This window comes from Anarhichas minor, unplaced genomic scaffold, assembly GCF_050575085.1.
Source record: "Anarhichas minor isolate MPS153535 unplaced genomic scaffold, ASM5057508v1 ptg000005l, whole genome shotgun sequence".
Lineage (NCBI taxonomy): Eukaryota > Metazoa > Chordata > Actinopteri > Perciformes > Anarhichadidae > Anarhichas > Anarhichas minor.
The window spans coordinates 843,559-867,674 of NW_027466451.1; the positions used below are offsets into that span (position 1 = coordinate 843,559).

Genomic DNA, 24,116 nt, shown 5'->3' on the forward strand with positions numbered 1-24,116 from the left:
CAGGGACTGTGTGTCTGTGTGTTACTCATGTTGTGGGGACATAAATCAGTTTACACGTCACATTGTGGTGGTTAAAGGTTTGGCTAAAGGTTAGGATTAAGCTAGTAGTAGTTCAATTAAATTAAATTAAATTGTATTTATGTAGCCCATACCACAAATCAAAAAATTGGGGTTTTTCAATCTGTGTTATGACCTCTGTTGGACCCCTCGCATTGGATCAGTAAAAACTCCCCAAAAGAACTTTAACAGGGACAAAAAGGGAAACAAACTCAAGGAGAGCAGCAGAGGAGGGATCCGTCTCCCAGGATGGACAAAAGTCCAATAGATGTCATGTGTGTCAGAACAAACAACATAATAGAATTCCAACATAGTCAATCCATATGATAGAAATAATACATATGAGTGCAGTAATAGCAGTGGTAGCACTAATAATTGCAATTTACTGTTGTGAGGACATACATTTTTTTATAGTCACATTGTGGAGACTCGCCTTTTCTTTTGGGGACAAAATGCACGTCTTCATAACGGAAATCAGTAGATTTTAAGGTAGAGACTTAGTTTAAGCAAGTAGTCGTTATCGTTAGAGTTAGGATTAGTCTCCAGGAAATTAATGTAAGTCAATTTAATGTTCCCACAAGGGATGAAAACACTGTTCTCAGGGGGCCAGATGGCCTCGCTCCGTCTGCTTCGCTAGTTTGAAGTGGCCCAGATATTTATGCTTCTGCACCAGTTAGTCCGCCGCAAATGTAAATCAAATCACTCGTGTGTCATGTTAACATTTAACATGAGCTAATACTACCAGTTGTGGCTGCTGTGTTGCAGGACACATTCCTTCATACACGTACTCTGCTCAAAGAGAGAAGCAGAGAGATGCATTTATCTTAGACTCACATTTGCAACAGTTTAGTCGATTATTTACACAGCTCTTCATCACGAAGCCTCGTTACAGAAAACATTTGGGTTCTCATATTTAACATGTTTGGGCAGTAAAATATGTAATTTGGGAATCTGTGTGAAGGATTACAGATTAAACGCAGCAGGGAGCAGCACAGAGCAAAAACATGTTCCATGTGGGTGTGATCTGAGTGTGTGTGTGTGTGTGTGTGTGTGTCGTGTGCACACTGCGACTGTGCTCCCAGCCTGCTGGAGTGACTCATCTCTGCAGCACACTGCAGTATCTGGGTCCCTCACATACACACGGTCTGATCTAGTCCCCATATATAAACTATACATACAGCACAAACACAGTTCCAGGTGTTTTTTGTTACTGCAGCCTTTTGACCTATTTCAGTTCAACCTGCTGTTTTTCTGTCCTCAAGGTCGAGTGCAACTCCAAGCTGGACCCGACCAACACCACCTTCCTAAAGGTATCTTGTGTGTCCTCATCTCACCCACAGCTACTCCATCAGTAGACAAAAAGTCTGAGTTGTTGTGGAAACACTACTTCAATGAACCTTTTTTTTACATACACAAAATAATGAAATTAACTACATACACTGCATATCTATGTGATTGCTTAAACACTCACAAATTCATCTATTCAGACAGAAAGATTTTATATAATGAAAAAAAGTCTAAAGACACATCTGTGACTGAACCTGTGGGACTTAATGTGACGATAAATCCTCAGCAGGGCAGTGGATGCACTTCCTGTGATGACCAGTAGCTTCCTGTCTACTTAATGACACTAGATCGATATTGATCAAATGGAAGCAGCAGCTGCACTTGTATTTCTGCAACAACAACAACAACAATCTAACGAGACAAACATTTCAGTTTAGTTATTTCATTTTAATTTGATTTGCACATGGCATATACAACACCATGAAACCAGATAACAGAAGCAAGACAGATGTGTCAGAAGAGGTCAAGACACCATAAACATATACAGTCAACAGTCAGCCCTGTCTCTTTAAAATGATGTTCACATACCACGAAACTGCATTATGAATTAGTTAGCGAGGGAAACATATTTTGTCGTAGATTACGTATGTTTTTTGAGGCATCACAACTAAATTTCAAATGAGTCCGCAGAAACATCGAGAGAGGGTCGGGGGTGGAGGATAGGTAAACAAACACAGGGCCTTCACTAGCAGACTGCTGATCACCTCTCATATGAACCAAGTACGTTTGTTGCTTAAACATAAGCAAGTAGTTTTGTAGCATTTATTTGTTTTGTTTAGTTTCAATTTACAACATTATTAACCACGTGTTTCAAACTGCGACTGTAATCCGGGAGGAGATCTGTCTCCCTTGAAATGAAATTGAGAGAGTATATAAATACTGGAAAGTCATCAAAATGATCAATCCATAGAGAAATGCACAAGGTTACAAGGTTTATTTATTGTCATTGTACAACAGGGTTGCACAACAAAGTGCAGTTTGTAGTCCCACCACATAAAAATAAATCTTGTGTCATATGTGGAGGGTGGAGGGTGACTTACGTCTCACAGGCTGAGGAAAGAAGCTGCTCTGAAGTCCGGTGGGACGGTATCCTCTGTGTTCTTTGCAGGCGCCTCTTGTCAATATCACAGCCCATATTCAGAAACTGTGAAGCACTGAGACACGCTTTATAATAAAAAAAGAAATGAAAATCTCAATTTATAAAATATAGGACCTTTAAAAAGAAATTAGGATACAAAACACAATTTATATATAGACAATAAATGGCAACAAGGGAATTCGGCACCAGTCAGCTGACAACAATCAATGGATTATAGTAACAATAAAAGTCATGCATTGGGCCAAAGGAAAAAAAAATCTGTATTCACAAGTAACATGTTGCATCCAGCACAAGATGAGCGGTTGCAGATGTCAAGCATAATCTCAAAAGTGAGTCTTATTTTGGGGCATTTTACCTTCACGTCACAGTAGAGAGAAGGTCGACGAACTAGAATGGTCTCAAGCTAGACTCAAACTGGAAACGTTGCAATTACATTGTCCCCTCAAACACCTGGGACACTAGGACACCCAATCTTGTAATCTTCAAATATAACAATTATACAACTAACTTGTACAAAACAGAATTTACACCAAATTTGATGCAATAACAGGAAAAAAACTACTTGAGATACTGTTGCTAGCAGAACAGAGGCAAAACAAAGAAAGATGGCGCACAATTGCTGCATCTAGTTGTTTTTAATTGTTTGTGTAGCAGCTTGGTAAATTGCTTCTCTCATCTCTCGTGGTAGATGGCTGACTCTGGTGGACTTCCCCAGCTCACACAGGTAGTAACACTCAAACAAAAGATCTTGCACAATCAACAGGCTGTCATACAAATCAAATTAAATAAAAAAAGAAATCTGACAGACCGTATTTGACATTGTTCAGTGAAAAGAAAACTCTGACGTGTTTTGTTTTCCAGCCTGGGAAGCTGACCGAAGCCTTCAAGTATTTCCTGCAGGGAATGGGCTACAGTAAGTATGCAGAAAAAATAAGTGTCTATGTGTCTTTGCCCTTGCAGTAATTTCATCTAAAAAGTTATATATCAGCAGAAGTGTTATCGTAGTAATGTGTGAGTGACTGATGTATTTCATGCAGAGGGACATGAGCTGTGTTAATCTTGCCCTCTGTCTCCCTTGCCCCGTTCTCTCAGTCGCTTATGTGAAGGATCGGAGGTTGAGTGAAGGGCCAGGTACTTCCCCCTCCCCCTTCACCTCTGACCTCTTACTGCTGCCCTGTTGGATTAGCATTATGAAATTTTATTTTGATTTCAATTGGTTATTAATACAATATTTTGGGCTGTTATGAAATGTTTACGTGTACTTTTATTTATTTATTTTTTATCAGCGGTAACATTAATACGGAAGCCCTGAGAGGCAAGTGAGAAAACTAAATTATGGAGATCCATTTTCTAAGTTTGATCTAAATTCTTTTCTTTCTTAAGTTTAGAACTTTAAGAATGTGTGAAAAGGTTTTGCCAGGTGAAAGAAGGTCAGAAATTGTAATACTAATTTTGGCCACAATATGTTCTTAGTAGGACTAAAAGCATTAATGTTTTCTGTCAGGTGAGTTGTAATTCACACAACTTGCTAACAGATAATATATTTTTGTACCTTTTCTTTAGAATGCATGCAGAAATTAAAACTCACTTGGAAGAAAACATGAATGCTTTTAGTCCTATTTAGAACATGGGGCAGTGGTGCACTTCAGCCTCTTGCAGCCGGAATGAGTATTACAACAACTATTTTCACCTGCTAAAACTGGGTTTTCACCTGTTGTCAAAAATCAAAAAAGAATTGAGAACCTTTCCCCACCGGTTTTGTAGATGGAAAAAAGCAAAGATGAAGAACTTCGAAAGATTATCCTTTTTTTCACCAGTTCTTCAATCATAAGCACAGGACATTAAAACAATCTAGATCAGACTTTAAAAATGGATCCACAGAATCATTTTTTTTCTAACTTGCCTCTCAGGGCTTCCGTACAATATACCCCATCATTGTTTTATCAAAGATATTTTTTCCTCCCAAAGAAAAAAATATACTGCCCTTACACCCCCCCCCCCCCCCCCCCCCCCCCCCCCCTCTTTTGCCATTGCATCTCCAGTCCTGCTCTTTGCATGGCCTTCTGCTAGCTTTGAGCACAGCCTCTTGGACTATGTTTGTGACAAATAACCATGTCTTTAAATGATTACCAACATTGGACACTAATAGTTTAGACTTTAAAGTAGAGTGGCCAACACAACACTTAATCTAGTTTATGTAATCAAATGAGAACTTCAGCAAATTAAGACTACATGAAATGCTGACTGAACTCAATCCTCAGGGTTATGCAGATTCTGCGCTGAACTGCTGAGACTGAACCTCATAAGCAAAGATTACAATATGAAAATTTCAGTGTGTTTTTGAGACTGAAAATTGTCTTAGGGCTCTTTCATTGCATATCTTACAAAAGACTCTACAGTGCAGTAGAGAAAGGAAGCCTGAGAGGCTTATTAAATTAAGAGCATCTTGCTAAAAGGTTCAAGATGAAATGAGAAATGTCTTTAACTGTGTCCTAAAAGCTGGCGAGAGACATAACTATGTCAGTGGCATATTCATTAAATTGCAACAACTAAATTTGATTTCAAAAATTGATGTACGACACTAAGGTAAATGGAAATTAATGAATGTCTGACAACAAATGTGAAATGTATCTGGGAGATCTTACCTCCAATTCATGCATTCAAATAAAAAAACATTTACCTTATCTGAAGACACCAATTCATATTTTCTAAACACTGTCAGAGTGAAAACACATGATTGACCATTCAGCCGCTTAAGAGTCTGATATTTTTCTTCGGCGGTGGTGGAGACCAAAAACAGAGCTCAAGGGAACGTTAGTTTTGGACTTGGATTTAACAGTTGGCCTTAGAAACATGACTCCATTTTATTCCAATGTGCGTCTGTCAACACACTGACAGCTCCAACCAATCAGGGCTGCCGGTCAGCTGCCTGTTCTCACCAGCTCCAAAAAGATATTCTTCAGTTGTCAACATTAGCATGCACTCTTAACATCTCCACAATATTAACTGATCACATTTTTTTCAAAATGTAATGCTTAAATTATTTCCCCTTCCTCCCAGTGCCCTCCGCCAGCATGACTCGCCTGGCTCGTTCCAGGACGGCCTCCCTGACCAGCGCCGGCTCCATAGACGGGTCCCGCTCTCGGGCCTGCACCCATTCCGACAGCACCGAGGGAGTTGGCACCATCACCCACACCATGGAGGTGTCCTGCTAAAGGGTCGGCCAGCCATTGAGAGAGAGAGAGAGAGAGAGAGAGAGAGAGAGAGAGAGAGAGAGAGAGAGAGAGAGAGAGAGAGAGAGAGAGAGAGAGAGAGAGAGAGAGAGAGAGAGAGAGAGAGAGAGAGAGAGAGAGAGAGAGAGAGAGAGAGAGAGAGAGAGAGGTGTTGGCTAGATGGAGGGAGAGAGAAAGATGGAAAGGATGAGGAGAATTTGAAGTCAGACGTGGTAGATAGAACGAAACAGCAACAGGAAGGTGGAGACAGCTCTCTCTGTCTCCATCTATCTCCTTCAGATCCCTTTGTCTGTCATCTCCCCTCCACTGTAAGATACCATACGTGTTGCTACTAATACCCCTAACCACACCTTGAAATAGCCATCTCAACCTCACCCCCATCGCCCAGCACTGAAAGATTTAGGCAACTGATTTTGTTGTTGAAGTGTCATTTTTGTGTTAGCTAATTGTATCCTCATTCTTTGCCTGCAAGCCCCCCCCCCCCCCCTCCACCCCCCCTCCACACAAAAAAGAAGTAACCCTTTCTGTCACCAGTCCAAAACAGCAATATATGAAATGAGCTGCTGTTAATAATAATAATAATAATAATGTCGTTTGTAAGAGCTGGTTATTTCTCTTCATGAGGAGAACGGTAAGTGTCAGAGGATGCGCGTCCAGAGTTTGACAGACAACAGAACACAGCCTATCGTAGACGAGTGCACCTGTTGCTTAGAGAGGATTTGTTAGGTTTTGTTTTGTTTAAGAGCATAGCTAGAGCACACCACACGGATTTAAAGCTGCACTCAGTGAGATTTTATGTCAAACTTGTAAAGTACTCTTAGAGTGCGAAAAAGTGATATCGTCAGCATACATGCGCATCAGGCAAGCGCTAACCTCCTCTGCTGAGAAATGAAGCCAACGCAGAAGTGACAGAAACTGCAGTTCCTCAAATGGCCACTTGAGGCGAGTCAATCCCTGTAAACCTCCATTTTAAAATGGCCAACACTACAGCAGAAATAAACATGTTACAATCCTGGTCCAAAAAACAGTTTTGGTCTTTAAAGCGTATTATTTGTTTATGACAACTGTAGGGCGGTGAATTTTTATAAAAGTCTCCCGTTTTAATTATATTAAGGCTTAAACTTATGCGTAATTAAGTGTCTTTGGTCGCTTCGGAAAACTATGGTTGACGTCACGGAGACTACGTACATATTTTACACATGGTTTCAGGCCACCAGTCGTTAAGTGCACTGAGGCATGAGAAATGAATGATATTAATACATCAAATGTAACAATTGTTGCAGCAAACTTACTATGAATCACTTGATCAGTAAGCAACTCAGAGGTGGAATTGGACTTGTATTTCCAGACTTCAATCACTCACTTTTTAAGCACTTTCCAAAGAGAGAAAGCTCAATTCCATTAGGTGTGATGCTGTTTGGAGCATCAGAAACAGGCTAGGCTGGTAAAAATCACATTAGTGCAATGTTGCTGAGTGCAGCTTTAACCTGTGTCATCTCACATTTCTAACCACATGAATATATAGTATTTATTAACATGTATATGCATGTGAATGTGAACGTTATCTTAGGGCATTCTAGTATCCAAGTAGTATTTAGTAGAATCACACTCTGACCCAAACCAAACTAGCCCAGGGGGGACCGAGGCAGGACCAGGCCAACCCAACAAGCTCTTTTCTAGGGTCACCGCCAAAGAACTGGCAGCAGCCTTCCCTTACAGTGCCCAGCCCCTCTCCACGGATATACCAAAGCCCCCTGGTTTCATGGCTTGGTAATGTACAGTCTTCATGTACCATATTCACCTTCTCCTGTTTCCAGTTTTACAAAGAAAAACCTTTGGTCCCCTCACACAAGGGGCGTAGCTTCCAATTGCTGAGGTGTGCGCTTCCCTAAGGTGGCCTGTAAGGGGCGGGGCTTTTTTGGAGCCATTTGTGCGCAAAGCTCGGAATGTAGGGCAACCCGCAGCCACCTTAAAGAAAAAAAAAAAAAACGTACCCCTAAAACAATCACAAGGTGCCCCGGCTCTCACAGGCAAACCTAGTCGCACCCTAAAGGGCTATCAGCTGAAGTCACTTTTTAAAATGTTGGAAAAGGTATTTTTACCGAAACATGGAGAGAGATTCTGACCTGAAAAAAAAAAATGTGAATGAATGTTAAAAGTAGAAAGAATGGGATTTCTGATGAAGCTAGAGAGATTATTGTTGAATTTAATTTTGAAAAAAAGGAGAAATTGGGTGACGATATTAGACAGCCAGATCGGACACCTCAGTTACTCTCAGAACCTCATGGGTGAATTTCATGACCAATGAAGTTTGCATGTTCACCTCTCAGCGTTTTCTCTCTTTACGAAGCTATTTTCTGCCATATACACTTAGGTTTCCTCCCACACGACTTCGACCCAAACTGCCCGGGGGGGATCCTGTATGTATTTTGTCCTTCATTGAAGTGCTGTACAGTATTGTCAACCCGCACCTCTCAGAACCCCTCACTATGGTTTGCACTTCTATCCCTGCCCGCGTCTTTGACGTTTAACCCTGAACATAAAAACCAAGCTCCTTCCTGCTATTCCTCAAGTCTACAAATAGTGAAGTTCGGTAGCAATGTGTGGAAATCAATAGCTCCTGTGAGCTGGCGCTCAATCAGTTTGTGTAGACCTTGGTCCTCCTTGCACTTGTAGATACTTTTACTTTATAGAGCAGGTTACCCAAAGCGAACACTCTTAACACACAACTTAAACATGTTTCTGTTCCTCTTCCCCTGGAGTTTCTTTTTTTTTTAGGTAACAATAGGGTGTAACCTCATCTTGATATAATGATATTGTTTCATGTGTACTACTACTACTCTTCTTCTTCATACTGCCATTTGTATTGAGCAATAAGTTCTTTTTTTCTCGTTTGGTTGTTTCATATTATGGGGTCTTCCCCATGAGCTTGTTTCTATTCACAACAGTAGGACAGTAGAAGGACTCTTACCTACTTTGCTGTCATTCAAATGTGTAATCAATATATTATATACAAATAAATATAAAAAAGCTGTCTCTGTCCATGTACTGATCAAGTAACAAGTATGAAATAAAGACTTTATGTCAGAAGTTATTGGTTGTCTGATCATTTTCTGTTATGTTGACACGCATTTTCAATATATGGTGAGCAGCTCTCACCTCTTTCCCTTTATGTATATCTATAAATTATGTTATTTGATAGACAGATGCCACCCCTCGACGAGAGCAATGCTACATACATTAGAGAACTTCAAACTGTTTTAAAAAAAATTTATTATTGTGATTTAATGTCATATTGTTAACATTTCTTCTTCACCTCATGCAGATGAATTGTTTCTGGAAAGTCCTAATGTAATGTTTCCACACTCTAGGTACATACATCAATCAGCTACAGATAGAAGTACTGTAATTCTTGCAATGAAAATGTACATTATGCCTAATTTATCATGTAGCTTTACCATGTAAACCACTCATAGCACAGGTGATTTCCCACCCCCTCAATGCTTTCACTTCTGGTTCGGTGCATTTCTTTTCATTCTTGGGTTTAGCACCAGTAGCATTGTACACAATGACAGATATTTGGGAACATTCAGGATGTTCCCAAACATTTGTGGTGACCGAATGGTGTTGGAGTACCATATCTGTCAGTGACTGAGGACGACTTATGAAAATTGCCTGAAATGTGAGAATATTTTTAACTACTACATTAATTAAACCTGCCACTTGGACCCGGCATACAAAAGCACATGTGGAAAGAGTTTTTGTAAATACTCTCACTGCCAGAAGGGTAGACAAAGGTCCACACAAAGGGTTCAAATGTATAACTGTTATTTTATCTTGAAAGCGAATTAAACCAACCTATCCGTCTGTCTACTAGCTAGCTAGCTGACCAAATTGGTGGTTCTTGACTTAATCTATTATAATTATGTTTTAATACCCTGTGGTTAAACAGAGTAATTACAAAAAACACTGTCGACATGCTCTTTGTACGCTGTCCGGCCGGCCCCACACAGCCAGCAGCTCCCCGAAGCTCCAAAAAACTTTGTTGTAAATTTCCAAATAACCATTATTTTGATAAACTGATCATATATTGGGAATCTACATGGTTATGTTCATGGAATTATTTAAACTTCATAACAGCTTTTTCTAAAGCTTAGAAACAGTTCTTTTGGCAAGTAAAGCCAAGTAAAGTAAAAGGAAGTAAGATTATAAACAGACCCAATGCGCCCTAGTTAAGACAAAGAATAAGGTGAATTAAAGAGTCGCCTATATTTTTCCGTGCGAGTCACTATTACTGAATACCATTATTAAGATATACATTTTATGGAAAAAGTTGTCAATATTATCCATTTACCCAAACAAAACCTTATAGGAGACCATGTAGGAGTCACAGTAGGCATGTAGCATCTGGTCCACAGGGCTGTAGTTCAGGGACTGAATGTTGGGAGACATCTTGCTGATGAAGACACCAACATTGAACCTCTCCTCCCTCGTTGTGGTGTCAAATGAATAGAAGATCTCCTCAACTTCTTTGTTGACGTACCGTGTCGCATAGAGCACGCCGCAGGCCATGAAGGTGTTAGTAACCCCCTGCTTGTAGATGGAGGTGCGCCAGGTTTGGCCGAGTCTCAGCGGCTCGCCCTCCTCCACCTTGGACAGCACCAGATTGCCAAAGTCTTGCGTGGTGGTATAGATCACCCAGACGCCTGACTCATCTGTCGCCAGGTCCAGGTCGGTGAACGGGTAGCATTCATCAGGGTGACAGAAGTTACCCTTTGAGTTAAACCTGAAAAAAAAAACAGAAATGATGTTTCATTTGTAAAACAATGTATCAGTATCTTAGTTTTCTTGAAAGCATGTTATGCTCGCATGTTCATCATTTTACACTTAAATCATTTTTTAACAGGTACATTCAAACATTACAACTACAGAATTCAACTTCTTCATGCAAAGGTGGAAGATATCCTGTCTCATGTTATTCTTTCTGACGGCAACACAAATAATAATCAGCGAACCTGGTGCCTTTGGGTAGTTGGAAATTGATAACAGTTTTGGTGGTGAGGTTGAATCGACAAACAGTATCTTGGTTGTAACAGTTGTAGTACAAGGCCTCTCCATACAGCACAACATTTGGACCCTGGATGGTGTTGGTGGTTGGGTTAGCGGTGTGGATCAGGACATTACCTGGAAGAAGAAGAAGAGGAAGAGGGGGAAGAAGAAGCAAGAGTGGAAGGAGCGAATGTAATCACAAGTATTGTTATAATTTGTTAAATATTAAAGAAAGCAACCAATAGTATTTTGGGTGCCTTACATTTATAAATGATAAGTATGGTTGTATTCTGTATTTTTCTATCTATCAATAAATCCCACAAACAAAATCAATTTTGGACATTTTGTTGTTAAAAACATTGCTTACAGTTTGCTAGCTAGCAGTAGTGTACTGGCTATCTGGCTCTGTCTCCTTACCAGCCCTCTATGTGTGCCTGTCATTTAGGATGCTCATGAAAGCCTGCTGCATGCATTTTCCAGTCAAACTTGTGCTTATGTCATAGGCTCCGCCTTAGCCCACTCCGTTGCTACTGTTGCGGGTGTTAAACGGTGGATAAATTGTTTTGAGCTTCACAACCCCCGCAAAATTACTCGTTAAACCAGGGGTCGGCAACATGCGGGCAACCGCATGCGGCTCTTCAGCCCCTCTGTTGCGGCTCCCTGAGTCTACATCCACACTAATACGTTTTTGTTAAACGATCTCCGTCCACACGGCGTTTCAGCGTCGTTTTCTAAATCAGTGGTCTCCAACCGGGCCGTGGATCATTTGGTACCGGGCCGCAGAGAAATAATACATATTATATTATTTCCGTTTTATTGATTATCAGAGTCTGAAAGAAGTTTTATTTTGAAAAATGACCGGATTCTCTCGCAATTTCATCCGCCTGTAAAGGTTGCCGACCCCTGCCTTACACCATCAGAATTTGATCACTTCGGTTCAATAACATTTGCAAAGTCTAGAAAAGCTGCCCTATTGAATTATTCTATCCCCATTCCAGTTACCATAGGGCTAAAGCGAAAGTTAGCTGGTGGAAGTCTCTTGTGCGCATACCCCATTCCCATATGGAATGCATGTTAACATTGTGCTTAATGAGCGTGCAGCAGTAAGACGGCCAACATGCTCTATATACTTTAACTGCACATATGTAATCAATGTATGATGGGGCGAGGTTTTAGAGCCTCCAGCGGACACAACCCCAGCAGAGTGCTTAGTTTTTATGATTCTTAAACATAACTTTCTTTACCATTTCGTTTGTCATGATATTGGATTTTGCTTTGTTTGTTTCCTGTTTTATTTTGACGTTCCCTGCCTATTGTGTCCTGTGTTTGTTTGACTTCTTGTCTTTGTGTTTTTCCCTCCTTTTTTCTGTGCATCACCTGTGTTTTATTAGTCTCGTCCGCCTCGCTCTGTTCCCTTGTGTTTCTTCCATCTATCAGCTTTCGGCCTGCCCTTGTGTCTGCCCACCTGTGTCGTCTTGTTGTCTGATCAGTTTCTTGTGAATTCATAGTCCTGTTGGTTGTCGGTTCTTCGGCTAAGTTTCCTGTTTGTATCCCTCGAGTAGTTGTCTTATGTACCTAATCCTGTTGATTTCTGTTACTCACTTTTCGACTCACCTGCCATGTAAGTTTGGTTTTGTACGTTTCTTTATTGAAATCATCGTTTATAATCCTTCTGCTCTTCGTGTTTGTCTGCATTTGGGCCCATCCCCTGTTGTCTGTTTGCCAGACCGTGACATTTTAAATCATTCAAATTTGCCTGGGTGGTTGATAAACACATATTTCTTCATGCTTTACCCGGACTTGCATTGCAATACAATAGATGTCTCTATTGAACAAGTATGTTCACTGAACTATAAGGAAGTACATTTCTAACTTTAACACAAGAGTTCTTTACCTGGTGCGCTCACTCCAACAATGAGAGAGCTCAGGCTGGAGTAGAAACGGACATAGTTGGAGAATTTATTGCCGGAGGTCATCATTACCAGCCAATACCAGCTCTCCTTCCCCGCCTCTGGTTTTGGATCCCGACCCCAGGCTCCATACTTGTAGGAACCGGGGTACTCTCCTGCTGTGTACATCCTCGGTCCGGTAATGTTCAGAAATTGACCGTGAGGGCAGTTACCTGGGGGGGAGCCTAATCAGTTTCTACAGGCAAATTATGCTAAATTGCTAAATGTATCATGAGTGAAATATGCCAAAAAAGCAATTGATACACAACCAGAGTAATATTTTCTGGTGGCCTCCAGTGGAAGTGAAAGAGAAGTAAAAAGAGAAAAAGCGAGGTTTTGGCACATACCACGTGGAGGCTGAATGGGTTCGGTGGTGGGGTAAAGTCCAGACTTGCACTGGTCCAGATCTTTCTTCAGACGCTGGTTGGTTCGTTGTGTGTTCACCACCCGCATGGCGTCGTACGACTCCAGCTCCTGCATCTCTGCTTTCAGGTCCTCCAACTAAGAAGCAGACCAGACATCCCAACATTTGTTTGGATTTTTATTTTGGATTTTTTACAAACATGAACAGTATTACCTATCATCAGAGATACTGGATTGACTCATACATTGATAAAGAAACATGTCACCAACAATATTTTGAATAATAAATACAATAGACCTGACTGCATAGAAAGACTGGTACAAGTTTGACATTTGAAAAATATTTTGTATGAGTACCTGAGTACACTGTCAGTTAGCAGCCCTGTATAAAGGCGTGAGTGGTTTCATAACTACCTGATGAGCTCAGTGATGCATTCAAAGTCAACAGGGGGGCTTTGCAGTATACGTCTTTTCTTTTTTTTTTTTTACATTTTGTCACGAATTTTCATGTGGGATACATTCAAGTTACTATGTTTTGATGTGATTACTCTCTGACTCTTATGGTGAGTTCACACCAAACGTTAATCGCGTCATTTGCGCCGCGTTACCCGTGGGGGACCATTTGTGGTCATTCGCGCCAGACGCGCCGGAGAGGGGGCGTTATTAATGTAAATCATTTATTTACTCCATCAATCATGAAAGAAATAACCTCTATTTCTGCTTAATACTTGTTGTGGAAGTCCCAGATATCATGGGAAACTAAACGCCTTATTGTTTGGTTCATAACATCATCTGGAGGAGCTCCGTGGATTTTATTGAGATGTATTCACTGTGTCGAGCAAGCCACACAAATAAGCAAGCCCGGAATCGGGCCAAATACACCGGCCCGAATCCAGCTGCCGACACTGACATTATTTGGATTGCTCGCACATATCCACGAACGCACGTACTAACGTACGGTGTATTTGGCCCGATCCGAGGCGTCATTCACCCCGAGTCTCAGCTCCTGTGGGAGTGACTTAATTGTACTCTCTCGAAATAGAGAGGCAAAGTCCCTCCCCTTCCAGTGTCCCCCATAGAACCTTATTTTGGAAAAGATATGCATCATAGTCAACGGCGAGAGACAGACATCATTTTTTTATCCTGTTTGAATTGTGCCATGAATTATACATTTGATGTTTGTCAATTTAAAAGATATTTTTGCAACATATAATTTTGTGTAAAATGGCTCGGTGAACTTTTGTCTCGCACAATGTGCTGACAGACCAGGGTAGTGGTGCTTCATATGTGTGGACATGCCCGATGTATTGCCGTTGTCGTGTCTTTCTCGTTGAACAATGCCTATGTAACGGTTTTGTCCACCACCCTTTATCCCGACATTTTTAGTAATGTCGTAGGGACACAATCAGCGGTTCACATGTGTGCCGTACCGTGAGGGGTGATCTGTACGGATCTGTCACGGATCGACCACTAGCAGCAACTAAATAATATTTTTTTGGACCGATTAAGGGAAACTGGACATTTTCCCACGGCACACCTGACGATCTCTCACGGCACACTGATGTGCCGCGGCACAGTGGTTGAAAAGCACTGAAATAGATCATAAAGCAGAGTATGCTTCAGGAAGGGCTTACTGTGATTTTTCAAATATTGTAACTTCCGTTCATCATTTGCAAAAAAAACAAATGGCGACAGGGTAATCCAAGATGGCGACGGCCAAATCGACGAACTCGAGGCTTCAAAATGGCCATCCACAAACCAATGGGTAAGGTCACTATGGCTACGTCCACTTATATACAGTCTGTGAGGCAAACACTATCACTAGGAAAAAGCCAGACATCTAATTATGCAACATTGTCATAATTTATGCAGATTTGCACATTATGGTCATTCTGTAGGACAGTGCAGTAAAAGTCTTCGAATAATATATTTAAATAATAATAATAATAATAAATAATGTATTTTCATGTTACATTTTTGCTAAAGATACCATAATCCAACCTACACTTTTAGGAGACTTTCACATGGCTGCCTTCTTAAACAATGTCATTGTTGAGCGGCTGACCCGATGTCGCGATGCAAATCTACCTGTTCAGTGGTGTTGGCAGTCAGACGCTGGTGACTCAGGGTGGCGCTCTTGAGCCTGGCTAGAAGCTGGTTGATCTGCATCAGTTCGTTCTCTATCACCTGCAGGCTGATAACCCCGTAGAGCTGTCCGTCGTTCTCCCTCTCAAGCATGGACACATCCTCCTGCAGCTGAGGCAGACGTAGCTCCAGACCCAGCAGCAGACTGTCCAGCTCTGCGACCTGCAGACAGGGCAGCTTGGCTCAACCTTTTATGAATATCTTAATTATTATTATAAGATAGCCGAGGGAGGCTGCGTTCTTTACAGACTACTTGCCTTCTGTGGGGTGATGTCGCTGTTGCATTTCAATGCACTGTCCTCCACCGCAACGAGTTTGTCATGAGGGAATAACTTCTCTGAAGTAGTCAACTCACACGAACACTCACTTGAAGGTGCCTGAATATTAAACGTGGCATGTTAGAAATAAACACTAAATATCAATATATTTTAAATGGGCAGTGCGTGATCATTTGTAATTAAATTTAAAAAAAGTTGTAGTTACCTGTTGGGTGAGGGCGAACAGAGCACACAGTGGGACGATCACATACAGCTTCATGGTGGATCAGAGAGACCCAGTTTGAATAGGACAGTGTGTCTGACTGTAGCAGCAGCTTCTAACCGCTGAACAATCCCACTAACCTCTGTGATTTTGGATGTGTGATCAGTGTGTGATATGTGTCACGTTTCCTACAGAGACGGATCACTTCCTCCTTGTGGTTGGGATTTTTTATATGTCATAGGGGGAAAAAAACTTGAATATCATCAGATTTTACAAAATATATCCTGTTTAAAAGTAATGTGTGAGCAACACAAACAGTGGTGAAACAATTCAATTCAATTTATTTTTGTATAGCCCAAAATCACAAATTACAAATTTGCCTCAGAGGGCTTTACAATATGTACACATTTGACATCCTCTTGTCCCAGGACCCTCACATCGGAACAGGAAAAACTCTCCCAAAAAACCCCTTTAACGGGGAGAAAAGAGGAAGAAACCTGTGGGAGAGCAATAGAGGAGGGATCCCTCTCCCAGGATGGACAGAAGTGCAATAGATGTCATGTGTAGAACAGGATAGTGAATTACAACACATTCAATGTAATTACAGCACATTCAATGTATGACAGAACCACGGCAGGAGGCAAGACCTGTTCCAGGTATAACCTGGATACACAGGAACCTGTGAGGCGAGAAAGCACAGAGACTCTGGTGAAGAAGCAGGTCAATAATTTGCATTAATGGTATCGGTAATATGAAATAGTAATGGGAATAATAATAAAAGTGATATTAGCAGTTGGAGTCAGCAGGGCCATGGTAGGAGGAAGGACCAGGGTCCAGATGAAACCATGCTCCATGGAAACCTGTGAGGAGAGAAAGCACAAGGACTCCGGGGAAGAATCAGTACTGTGCATTAATGGTATCGGTAATAGGGTTAATAATGAAGATCGTAGTAGGTGTCAGCAGGGCCATGGATGGTTGAAGGACCAGTGTCCAGATAAAACTGCGGTCATGGTAACCTGTGAGGCGAGAAAGCACAAATACTCTGGGGAAGAAGTAAAGTTAGTAATGAGCATTAATGGGACATCAATGCATACAGACAGAGGTGAAGAAGAGGAGGAGAGAGGTGCTCAGTGTATCCTAAGGAAGTCCCCCTGTAGTTTTTGCCTATACCAGTTTGTCTAAGGGCCGGTCCAAGGCAAGCCAGAGCCAGCCCTAACTATAAGCACTATCAAAGAGGAAAGTCTTAAGCCTACTCTTAAATGTGGTGAGTGTGTCTGCCCCCCGGACTGAAACGGGAAGCTGGTTCCACAAAAGAGGAGCTTGATAACTGAAGGCTCTGGCTCCCATCCTACTTTTTAAGACTCTAGGAACCACAAGTCACCCTGAATTAATGGAGCGCAGCTCTCTAGTAGGGCAGTATGGTACTATAAGCTCTTTAAGATATGATGGTGCCTGACCAATTCGGGCTTTGTAGGTAAGCAAAAGGATTTCAAATTCTATTCTAGATTTTACAGGGAGCCAGTGCAGAGAAGCTAATACAGGAGCAATATGATCTCTTTTCTTAGTTCTTGTTAGTACACGAGCTGCAGCATTCTGGATCAACTGGAGAGATTTAAGAGACTTATTAGAGCAGCCTGAAAATAAGGAATTGCAGTAATCTAGTCTAGAGGTAACAAATGCATGAACTAATTTCTCTGCATCGCTTTGAGACAGGATGTGCCTGGTTTTTGAAATATTACGTAGATGAAAAAAGGCAGTCCTAGAAATTAGTTTTATCTGAGAGTTAAAAGACAAATCTTGATCAAAGGTAACTCCAAGATTCTTTACGGTGCTGCTGGATGCCAGCCGCAATGCCATCTAGAGAAACTATATCATTAGATAACTGATTTCGGAGGTGTTCTGGGCCTATTAGAATAACTTCAGTTTTGTCTGAGTTTAACATCAGGAAGTTGCAGGTCATCCAGGTTTTTATGTCCTTAAGACATGCTTGCAGTTTAGCAAGCTGATTGGTTTCATCTGGTTTGATCGATATATATAATTGAGTATCATCTGCATAACAGTGAAAGTTTATAGAGTGTTTTCTGATAATATTGCCTAGAGGAAGCCTATATAAGGTGAACAAGATTGGTCCAAGCACAGAACCTTGTGGAACTCCATAATTGACGTCGGTCTTCATCGAGGCTTCATCGTTTACATAAACAAACTGAGATCGATCCGATAAATAGGATCCAAACCAGTTCAGTGCGGTTCCTTTGATGCCAATATAATGTTCAAGTCTCTGCAACAGGATGTAGTGGTCTATAGTGTCGAACGCAGCACTAAGGTCTAACAGGACAAGAACAGAGACTAGTCCTTTGTCTGATGCGATTAGAAGGTCATTAGTTATTTTTACCAGAGCTGTCTCTGTGCTATGATGTTTTCTAAATCCTGACTGAAAATCCTCAAATAAACTATTGTTACGTAGAAAGTCACACAACTGATTCGCAACTGCTTTCTCAAGGATCTTAGAGAGAAAGGGAAGGTTAGAGATCGGTCTATAGTTGGCCAACACCTCTGGATCGAGAGTGGGTTTCTTAAGAAGAGGTTTAATTACAGCTACTTTGAAGGACTGTGGTACATGGCCTGTTAGTAAAGACAGGTTGATCATATCTAATAAAGTTGTGCTAATTAGTGGTAGCACTTCTTTAAACAGCCTAGTCGGTATAGGGTCTAAGAGACAGGTAGAAGGTTTAGACGTAGAAATTGTTGAAGTCAGTTTGTCAAGGTCGATGGGAGTAAAGCCATCTAAACATATATCAGGGTTTACAGCTGTTTCTAAGGTTACTCTATTTGTGGAAAGATCGGTACTAGTCAACGGCAGTACATTGTTTATATTCTCTCTAATAATTATAATCTTATCATTAAAGAAGTTCATGAAGTCATTGCTACTGAGGTCTATAGGGATACTCGGCACAACAGAGCTGTGACTCTCTGTCAGCCTGGCTACAGTGCTGAAGAGAAACCTGGGGTTGTTCTTATTTTTCTCTATTAACGATGAGTAGTAAGCTGCTCTGGCATTACGGAGGGCCTTCTTATACGTTTTAAGACTGTCTCGCCAGACTAACCGAGATTCTTCCAAGTTAGTGGAACGCCATGTTCTTTCAAGTTTTCACGATGTTTGCTTTAATTTGCGGGTTTCAGGGTTATACCAAGGAGCGAACCTCCTTTGTTTTACTAACTTCTTTTTTAAAGGAGCAATAGAGTCTAGTGTCCTTCTCAGTGAGCTTGTAGCACTATCGACAAGATGATCAATCTGGGTAGGACTAAAGTTAGCACAGGAGTCCTCTGTTATATTGAAGCATGGTATTGAGTTAAATACAGACGGAATCGCTTCTTTAAATTGAGCTACGGCACCATCAGATAGACATCTAGTGTAGTAACTCTTGCTTACCGGTGTACACTCCGTTAGTAGGAATTCAAAGGTTATTAGATAATGGTCCGATAAAAGAGGGTTCTGTGGATAGACTATTAAATCTTCTATGTTAATGCCATAAGTCAGAACCAGGTCGAGTGTGGTTAAAACAGTGAGTAGGTTTCTGTACATTCTGACAGAAACCAATCGAATCTAATAAGATAAATGCAGTACTGAGGCTATTATTCTCGACATCCACATGAATATTAAAATCACCTACAATAATTACTTTATCTGTTTTAAGGACTAGACTTGATAAAAACGGAGAAAATTCTGATAAAAATTCAGAATACGGACCTGGGGCCCGGTACACTATAACAAATATAACTGGCTGTATTGTTTTCCAGGTTGGGTGTGAAAGACTAAGAACCAAGCTTTCAAATGAGTTATAATCTAGTTTAGGTTTAGGGTTTAATAATAGGCTTCAATCAAAGATGGCTGCTACTCCACCTCCTCGGCCGGTGCCTCGAGGAATGTGAGTATTGATATGACTTGGAGGAGTTGATTCATTTAGGCTGACATATTCTTCATTACACAGCCAGGTTTCAGTAAGACAAAATAAATCAATATGATTATCTGATATTAGCTCATTTACCAATACAGCTTTAGATGACAAAGATCTGATATTTAAGAGTCCACATGTAATTATCCTATTTTGTTGCACTGTTGCGGTAGTTTTAACTTGGATTAGGTTATTTTGTTTAACTCCTCGATCGTTTATTTTTGATTTAATTAATTGAAGTGGCCGTGGGGCAGACACAGTCTCTATGTGGTTTTGGGTGAGTAACTGCTCTAATGGAAGCTCAGAGGAGTGTGTAAGACTGCAACTCTGCTTCCTGGTCTGAACTCTGGTTTGTCATGGACCAGGTCCACAGAAACTGGGTCAGATTTGCAGAAATGAGATCTGCTCCATCCAAAGTGGGATGAATGCCGTCCCTCCTAAGCAAACCAGGTTTTCCCCAGAAAGTGTCCCAGTTGTCTACGAAGCCTACATTGTTTGCTGGGCACCACCAAGACAGCCAGCGGTGAAACGATGACATGCGGCTAAACATTTCATCATTGGTCAGATTCGGGAGGGGGCCAGAGAAGACTACGGAGTCCGACATGGCTTTTGCGTATGTACACACAGATTCCACATTAACTTTAGTGATCTCAGAGAGCTGTAGTCGGGTGTCATTACCGCCAACATGAATAACAATCTTACTGTATTTACGGTTATCTTTAGCCAGTACTTTCAGATAGGACTCAATGTCGCCTGCTCTGGCCCCGGGTATACATGTAACTGTAGCCTCTGGTTTCGCTAGCTTCACGTTTCTCAGAATAGAGCTACCTATGACCAGAGTCGGTCTCTCAACTGAGAAATCAACTCTGCTGGGTGCGGAAGACCCGTTTGTAACGCGAGGTGGCTGCTGGCGAGTCGAGTGCCTCCCGGGAGCAGTCACCCGGCCCCCCAGCTGCTCGGGGGCTGCAGGGAGACAGCTAGCGGGAGCCACGTCTGTTTGGGCCGCACCGGCTACGCCCGCAGTCACCAGCGTCTTAGCTTCCATGATGCGGAGCCGTACTTCTATCTCGCTAAGCCTTGCATCTAACCGTTGAGTTACCTCAGTCTGCGCCAACGAGTAGGGGCGAAGGGTAGAGGAAGCCCGGGAGGGAGTATTCTCCGTCAGGACTGCGAAGCGGTTGGAGGTGTTTAACGGAAGCTCCCCAGCTGGTTTTTTCCGGAGGCCGCGGCGTACCACCTCCGTCCAGGATGCTGGTTTCGGAGTGGAGCTATGGGTCGGGTCTATAGCAGGTCCTCTCAGCTCGTGGTCGGAGGACCGACTCTCCTCCCCGTCCGCAGGGCCGGGTAGCCAGGGAATAGTGTCCGCAGTGTCCGAGACCAGCTGAAATTGCATAGATGAGATATGCTTTGCCTGGGCCGCCGCTACGGATACGAATCCGTCGATCAGCTGTTCCCTTTTCCGGACTTCAGACTCTAGGCGGTGAAAATCGTCCCTTAACTGTGATTATGCGAGTTTGCAATCTCCACACAGACCTGGCTGAATGGCCATTTTGGAAGTTCCTGCTTCCGGTTTATCTGAAATGAGAGGGAAAAGGTGATGGCTCTGCTCAGAAGTTGTCATAAAAACAAACAAACAAATGTATGTAGCAGAAGGCGAGTGAAAGGCGTAAAGGTGTGTGTGATCCGATGGCCTCCACGCTGTCTCAGCTGCAGTTCACATCACACTACAGGCTGCTGCTCTGCTGCTCTGTCGCTGCTGCTCTGTGCTCTGTCACAAGTATTCACATCCTTTACCTGAGTGGTACAATAAGCGCAGAATGAATGATTTAAATGTCGGGTATAGGCAGTTTATTTTTGCTGTCATCGGGCAACAATTCAATAAAAACTTTTCAGCATAATGTAATTTACCCAGTGGTGGGCCTTCTCTGCTGGCCTAAACAGAATCACAAAGTTATAGCTATTTTATAAATTAATAATTTTTCATAAATAAATTTCATGTATTATAATTATTTTTCCCATTAGCTTATTTTCTCATTGAACAGCTACTGTCTTCCTCAGTTGCTCTGCTTCCAGCCTGTTTTAAGTAGAGCTTTTATCCAATCAGATTTCACCCCTATGCTGTCTAGGTAAAGAAATCTGCCTGAGGCCTTCAGAATTACAAGTGAATCCCTTGGCATCCCATGTTTAAGTATATGGGGACGATATTGTTGATTGTCATAGTCTTCAACCAATCAGATCTTTAGTTTGACATGTTGGGCGTATTCTTTGACGTGCCAGAGCCTTCTAGCTGGCCTACAAGTACGTCATCATTAACGTGCAGCTCAGCAGTGCAGCGCTGTGATTAGTCAGCATGTGACTATTGTGAACCTTAAGGTGGAAACTTAGTGGTAGTAGTAAGAGTTCAAGGTGAAAGATATGTAAGAAGTCATGACATTTTTAGCGTTTTGCTTGGTGTATATTCTTTTTTTTTTAACCTAGCTTTGTTTTTTTAACACTCAATGGCTGAAGGAGGAGGAGAAACGGATTTGGGAGTTGCTGACAACGCCTTTCTGGAGGAGGACATTTCAGGAAAAGCTGGACATCGTATCAAAGGGTCGCCAACCCCACAGCTAGCAGCCCTGACCCAGCCAGGAAAAGGATTTGTACGAACGGTATTCCTTGCTGACAGCGTCAGAGAAGCGTTGCACATTTTATGGCTGGGAATGCGTTTCATTTTTAACAGCGTCTTGGTGTTTGGAGCTACGCTAACCTGAGGACACCATCGCATGGCAGGACACTTACAAGCTACGGTGCTTTTGAAAACTTTTGCTGAGACCCGAGTGGATCTACAACTCAACGAACACGTTCGCAGGAGGACCTCGTACTGGAACTGAACTGCTCCGATGTTCTGTACAACCGCGTCATTGAACTCTTTGTTCACAAAGAAAGGAGGATGGACTTCGTCTTTAAGTGAACGGCAGCTTTGGTAAGTGAACTGCTTTTGTGTTTATACATCTGCAGTAGCATTACTACTGTGTTAATTTGTCTATCGTGTCGTTTTTATGAATAATATTTGAATGGCTCGTGCTCTTCAGTGTGCGGTGGAATACCTGTTTTAGCACCGCAGGTTTGCTGGATTGATTTGTCATGCTTTGTTGTCATATGAATATATGTGACTGGTTCTTGTGAGTTTGTTCTTGTCATTGTGTTAATTACATTGATTTTGACTATATGCATTGTCCGTTAATTACGAAGCATACCGTCATGCGCCGGGTTATTGTGTCACGGTTGGGTTTTGCTGTGTGTGTGTGTCTCTCCTGATCATGCTCATTCTCTCCACCTGTGCCAAATCACCTGCCCCTGGCTTTTCCCTCTGCAAACCCCACTCATCTCCACTCACCTGCCGGCAATCCGCTCATCACCCCTCACATACTTATACTCCCCTGCTTGCCCTGTTTCCGTGGACTCGGCTCATCGCCAGTGGTTACCCCTCATGTTGACTCCCACGGTTTGTGTCTTTGCCTTTTGTGACCAAGCCCCTTTTGTGACTTTGCTTTTATTTTCAGTTTGGATTTTTCGCACTGCCGGTTGGAGTTGTTTTTGGTTTCTGTTTTTGACTGCTTAAGTGCCCAGTAAAGAGCCTTGCATTTCACCTCACCTTGTGTCCTGTGTCTAAGTTTGCACCTCAGTCTCTGCTCCACTCCTAAACCCACACGGTAAACCGTGAAACGTCACATATTGTTTGGACAATTGGATCGGTTTGGGCTGTTTTTCTTTTACAAAGCAAGAATTATGGTCTGGAGAAATGGGGATTGTGTGGCGATTGCTTTAGCCCTGTTTGAATCAGTAGGGAACAGCTGAGGGGAGAGTTCGTAGCTTGTGTGCTGCTGTTGGTTTCCTGCTAAGGTAGTTTAGCTTTGCCTCCCTGAACACATGTGCGGTGCCTCAGCTCTTTTTTGTTATTGTTCTGGGTTCAAAAGGTCACACAGCCTAGCCTGTTGTCTGTTACGTGAGCGCAGTCCACCGAAAACATATTTTCCAAATGCACTAGTATTGTTCGGTTCGTAAGCCTCGTACTCATCGTAAGCCTCGTACTCCTCCACCATCAATGACTCTCGGCAATATCCATCATCTCCTCACCTACAAACCCTTCCATGCCCCTGCCTCCCCCATAATGCTTCTACCGCTCCAACCCTTTACCCTGTCTCAGAATATCCCATCTCAGACACGGGTCTGCTCACCCCAGTATGGAGGACCACATTTAATTCATTAACCAATTGCACAATAAAAATAGGCATTATTGAATCGGTTTAATCTACAAATAAATAGACTACATTACAATGTATGGAATTGTTATACAAAGAGGAATTATTAAAAATAATTATATAATATTTGTCCATCAATAAATAGTTCAAATTAAGAAGGGGTTTGCAAAACGAAATAGAACAAAGATGCATTCATC

General features: G+C 42.0%; 3 protein-coding genes across 7 annotated transcripts in view; 1 reads left to right on the top strand and 2 right to left on the bottom strand.

The window, feature by feature from the left end:
- ndrg4 (NDRG family member 4) overlaps positions 1-5,718 on the top strand; it is a 67,783-nt gene extending 62,065 nt beyond the window's left edge. For 4 of the 5 annotated variants that reach the window (XM_076112452.1, XM_076112445.1, XM_076112459.1 and 1 more), the window contains 5 exons: positions 1,320-1,367; positions 3,192-3,227; positions 3,365-3,416; positions 3,596-3,634; positions 5,564-5,718. In XM_076112452.1, the coding sequence (XP_075968567.1) occupies positions 1,320-1,367; positions 3,192-3,227; positions 3,365-3,416; positions 3,596-3,634; positions 5,564-5,718 (330 nt within the window). The remainder of the gene's footprint in view (positions 1-1,319; positions 1,368-3,191; positions 3,228-3,364; positions 3,417-3,595; positions 3,635-5,563) is intronic. The other variant, XM_076112475.1, reaches the window with a different exon arrangement.
- A 3,274-nt stretch (positions 5,719-8,992) lies between these two features.
- Positions 8,993-15,852, bottom strand: LOC142971808 (olfactomedin-4-like). Its single transcript, XM_076112491.1, has 7 exons — positions 15,726-15,852; positions 15,500-15,619; positions 15,186-15,404; positions 13,082-13,235; positions 12,680-12,907; positions 10,752-10,920; positions 8,993-10,522 (listed from the first exon to the last, which is right to left on the bottom strand). Exons 1-7 carry the CDS (start codon positions 15,777-15,779, stop codon positions 10,087-10,089), a joined length of 1,380 nt encoding a protein of 459 aa, XP_075968606.1. The 5' UTR covers positions 15,780-15,852; the 3' UTR covers positions 8,993-10,086.
- A 4,124-nt stretch (positions 15,853-19,976) lies between these two features.
- Positions 19,977-21,068, bottom strand: LOC142971998 (uncharacterized). The gene has a single exon (XM_076112751.1). The coding sequence runs from the start codon at positions 21,066-21,068 to the stop codon at positions 19,977-19,979; it is 1,092 nt and encodes a 363-aa protein (XP_075968866.1).
- Positions 21,069-24,116: the final 3,048 nt, after the last annotated feature.

What these genes read in the sequence shown, in the direction of transcription:
- LOC142971998 (XM_076112751.1), bottom strand. Translation starts at nt 21,068, where the DNA reads ATGCAATTTCAGCTGGTCTCGGACACTGCGGACACTATTCCCTGGCTA.
- LOC142971808 (XM_076112491.1), bottom strand. Translation starts at nt 15,779, where the DNA reads ATGAAGCTGTATGTGATCGTCCCACTGTGTGCTCTGTTCGCCCTCACC. An exon ending in GCGACATCACCCCACAGAAG is followed by an intron (nt 15,405 to 15,499) that starts GCAAGTAGTCTG and finishes CCCTGTCTGCAG; the next exon opens with GTCGCAGAGCTGGACAGTCT. An exon ending in CTGCCAACACCACTGAACAG is followed by an intron (nt 13,236 to 15,185) that starts GTAGATTTGCAT and finishes TCTGCTTCTTAG; the next exon opens with TTGGAGGACCTGAAAGCAGA.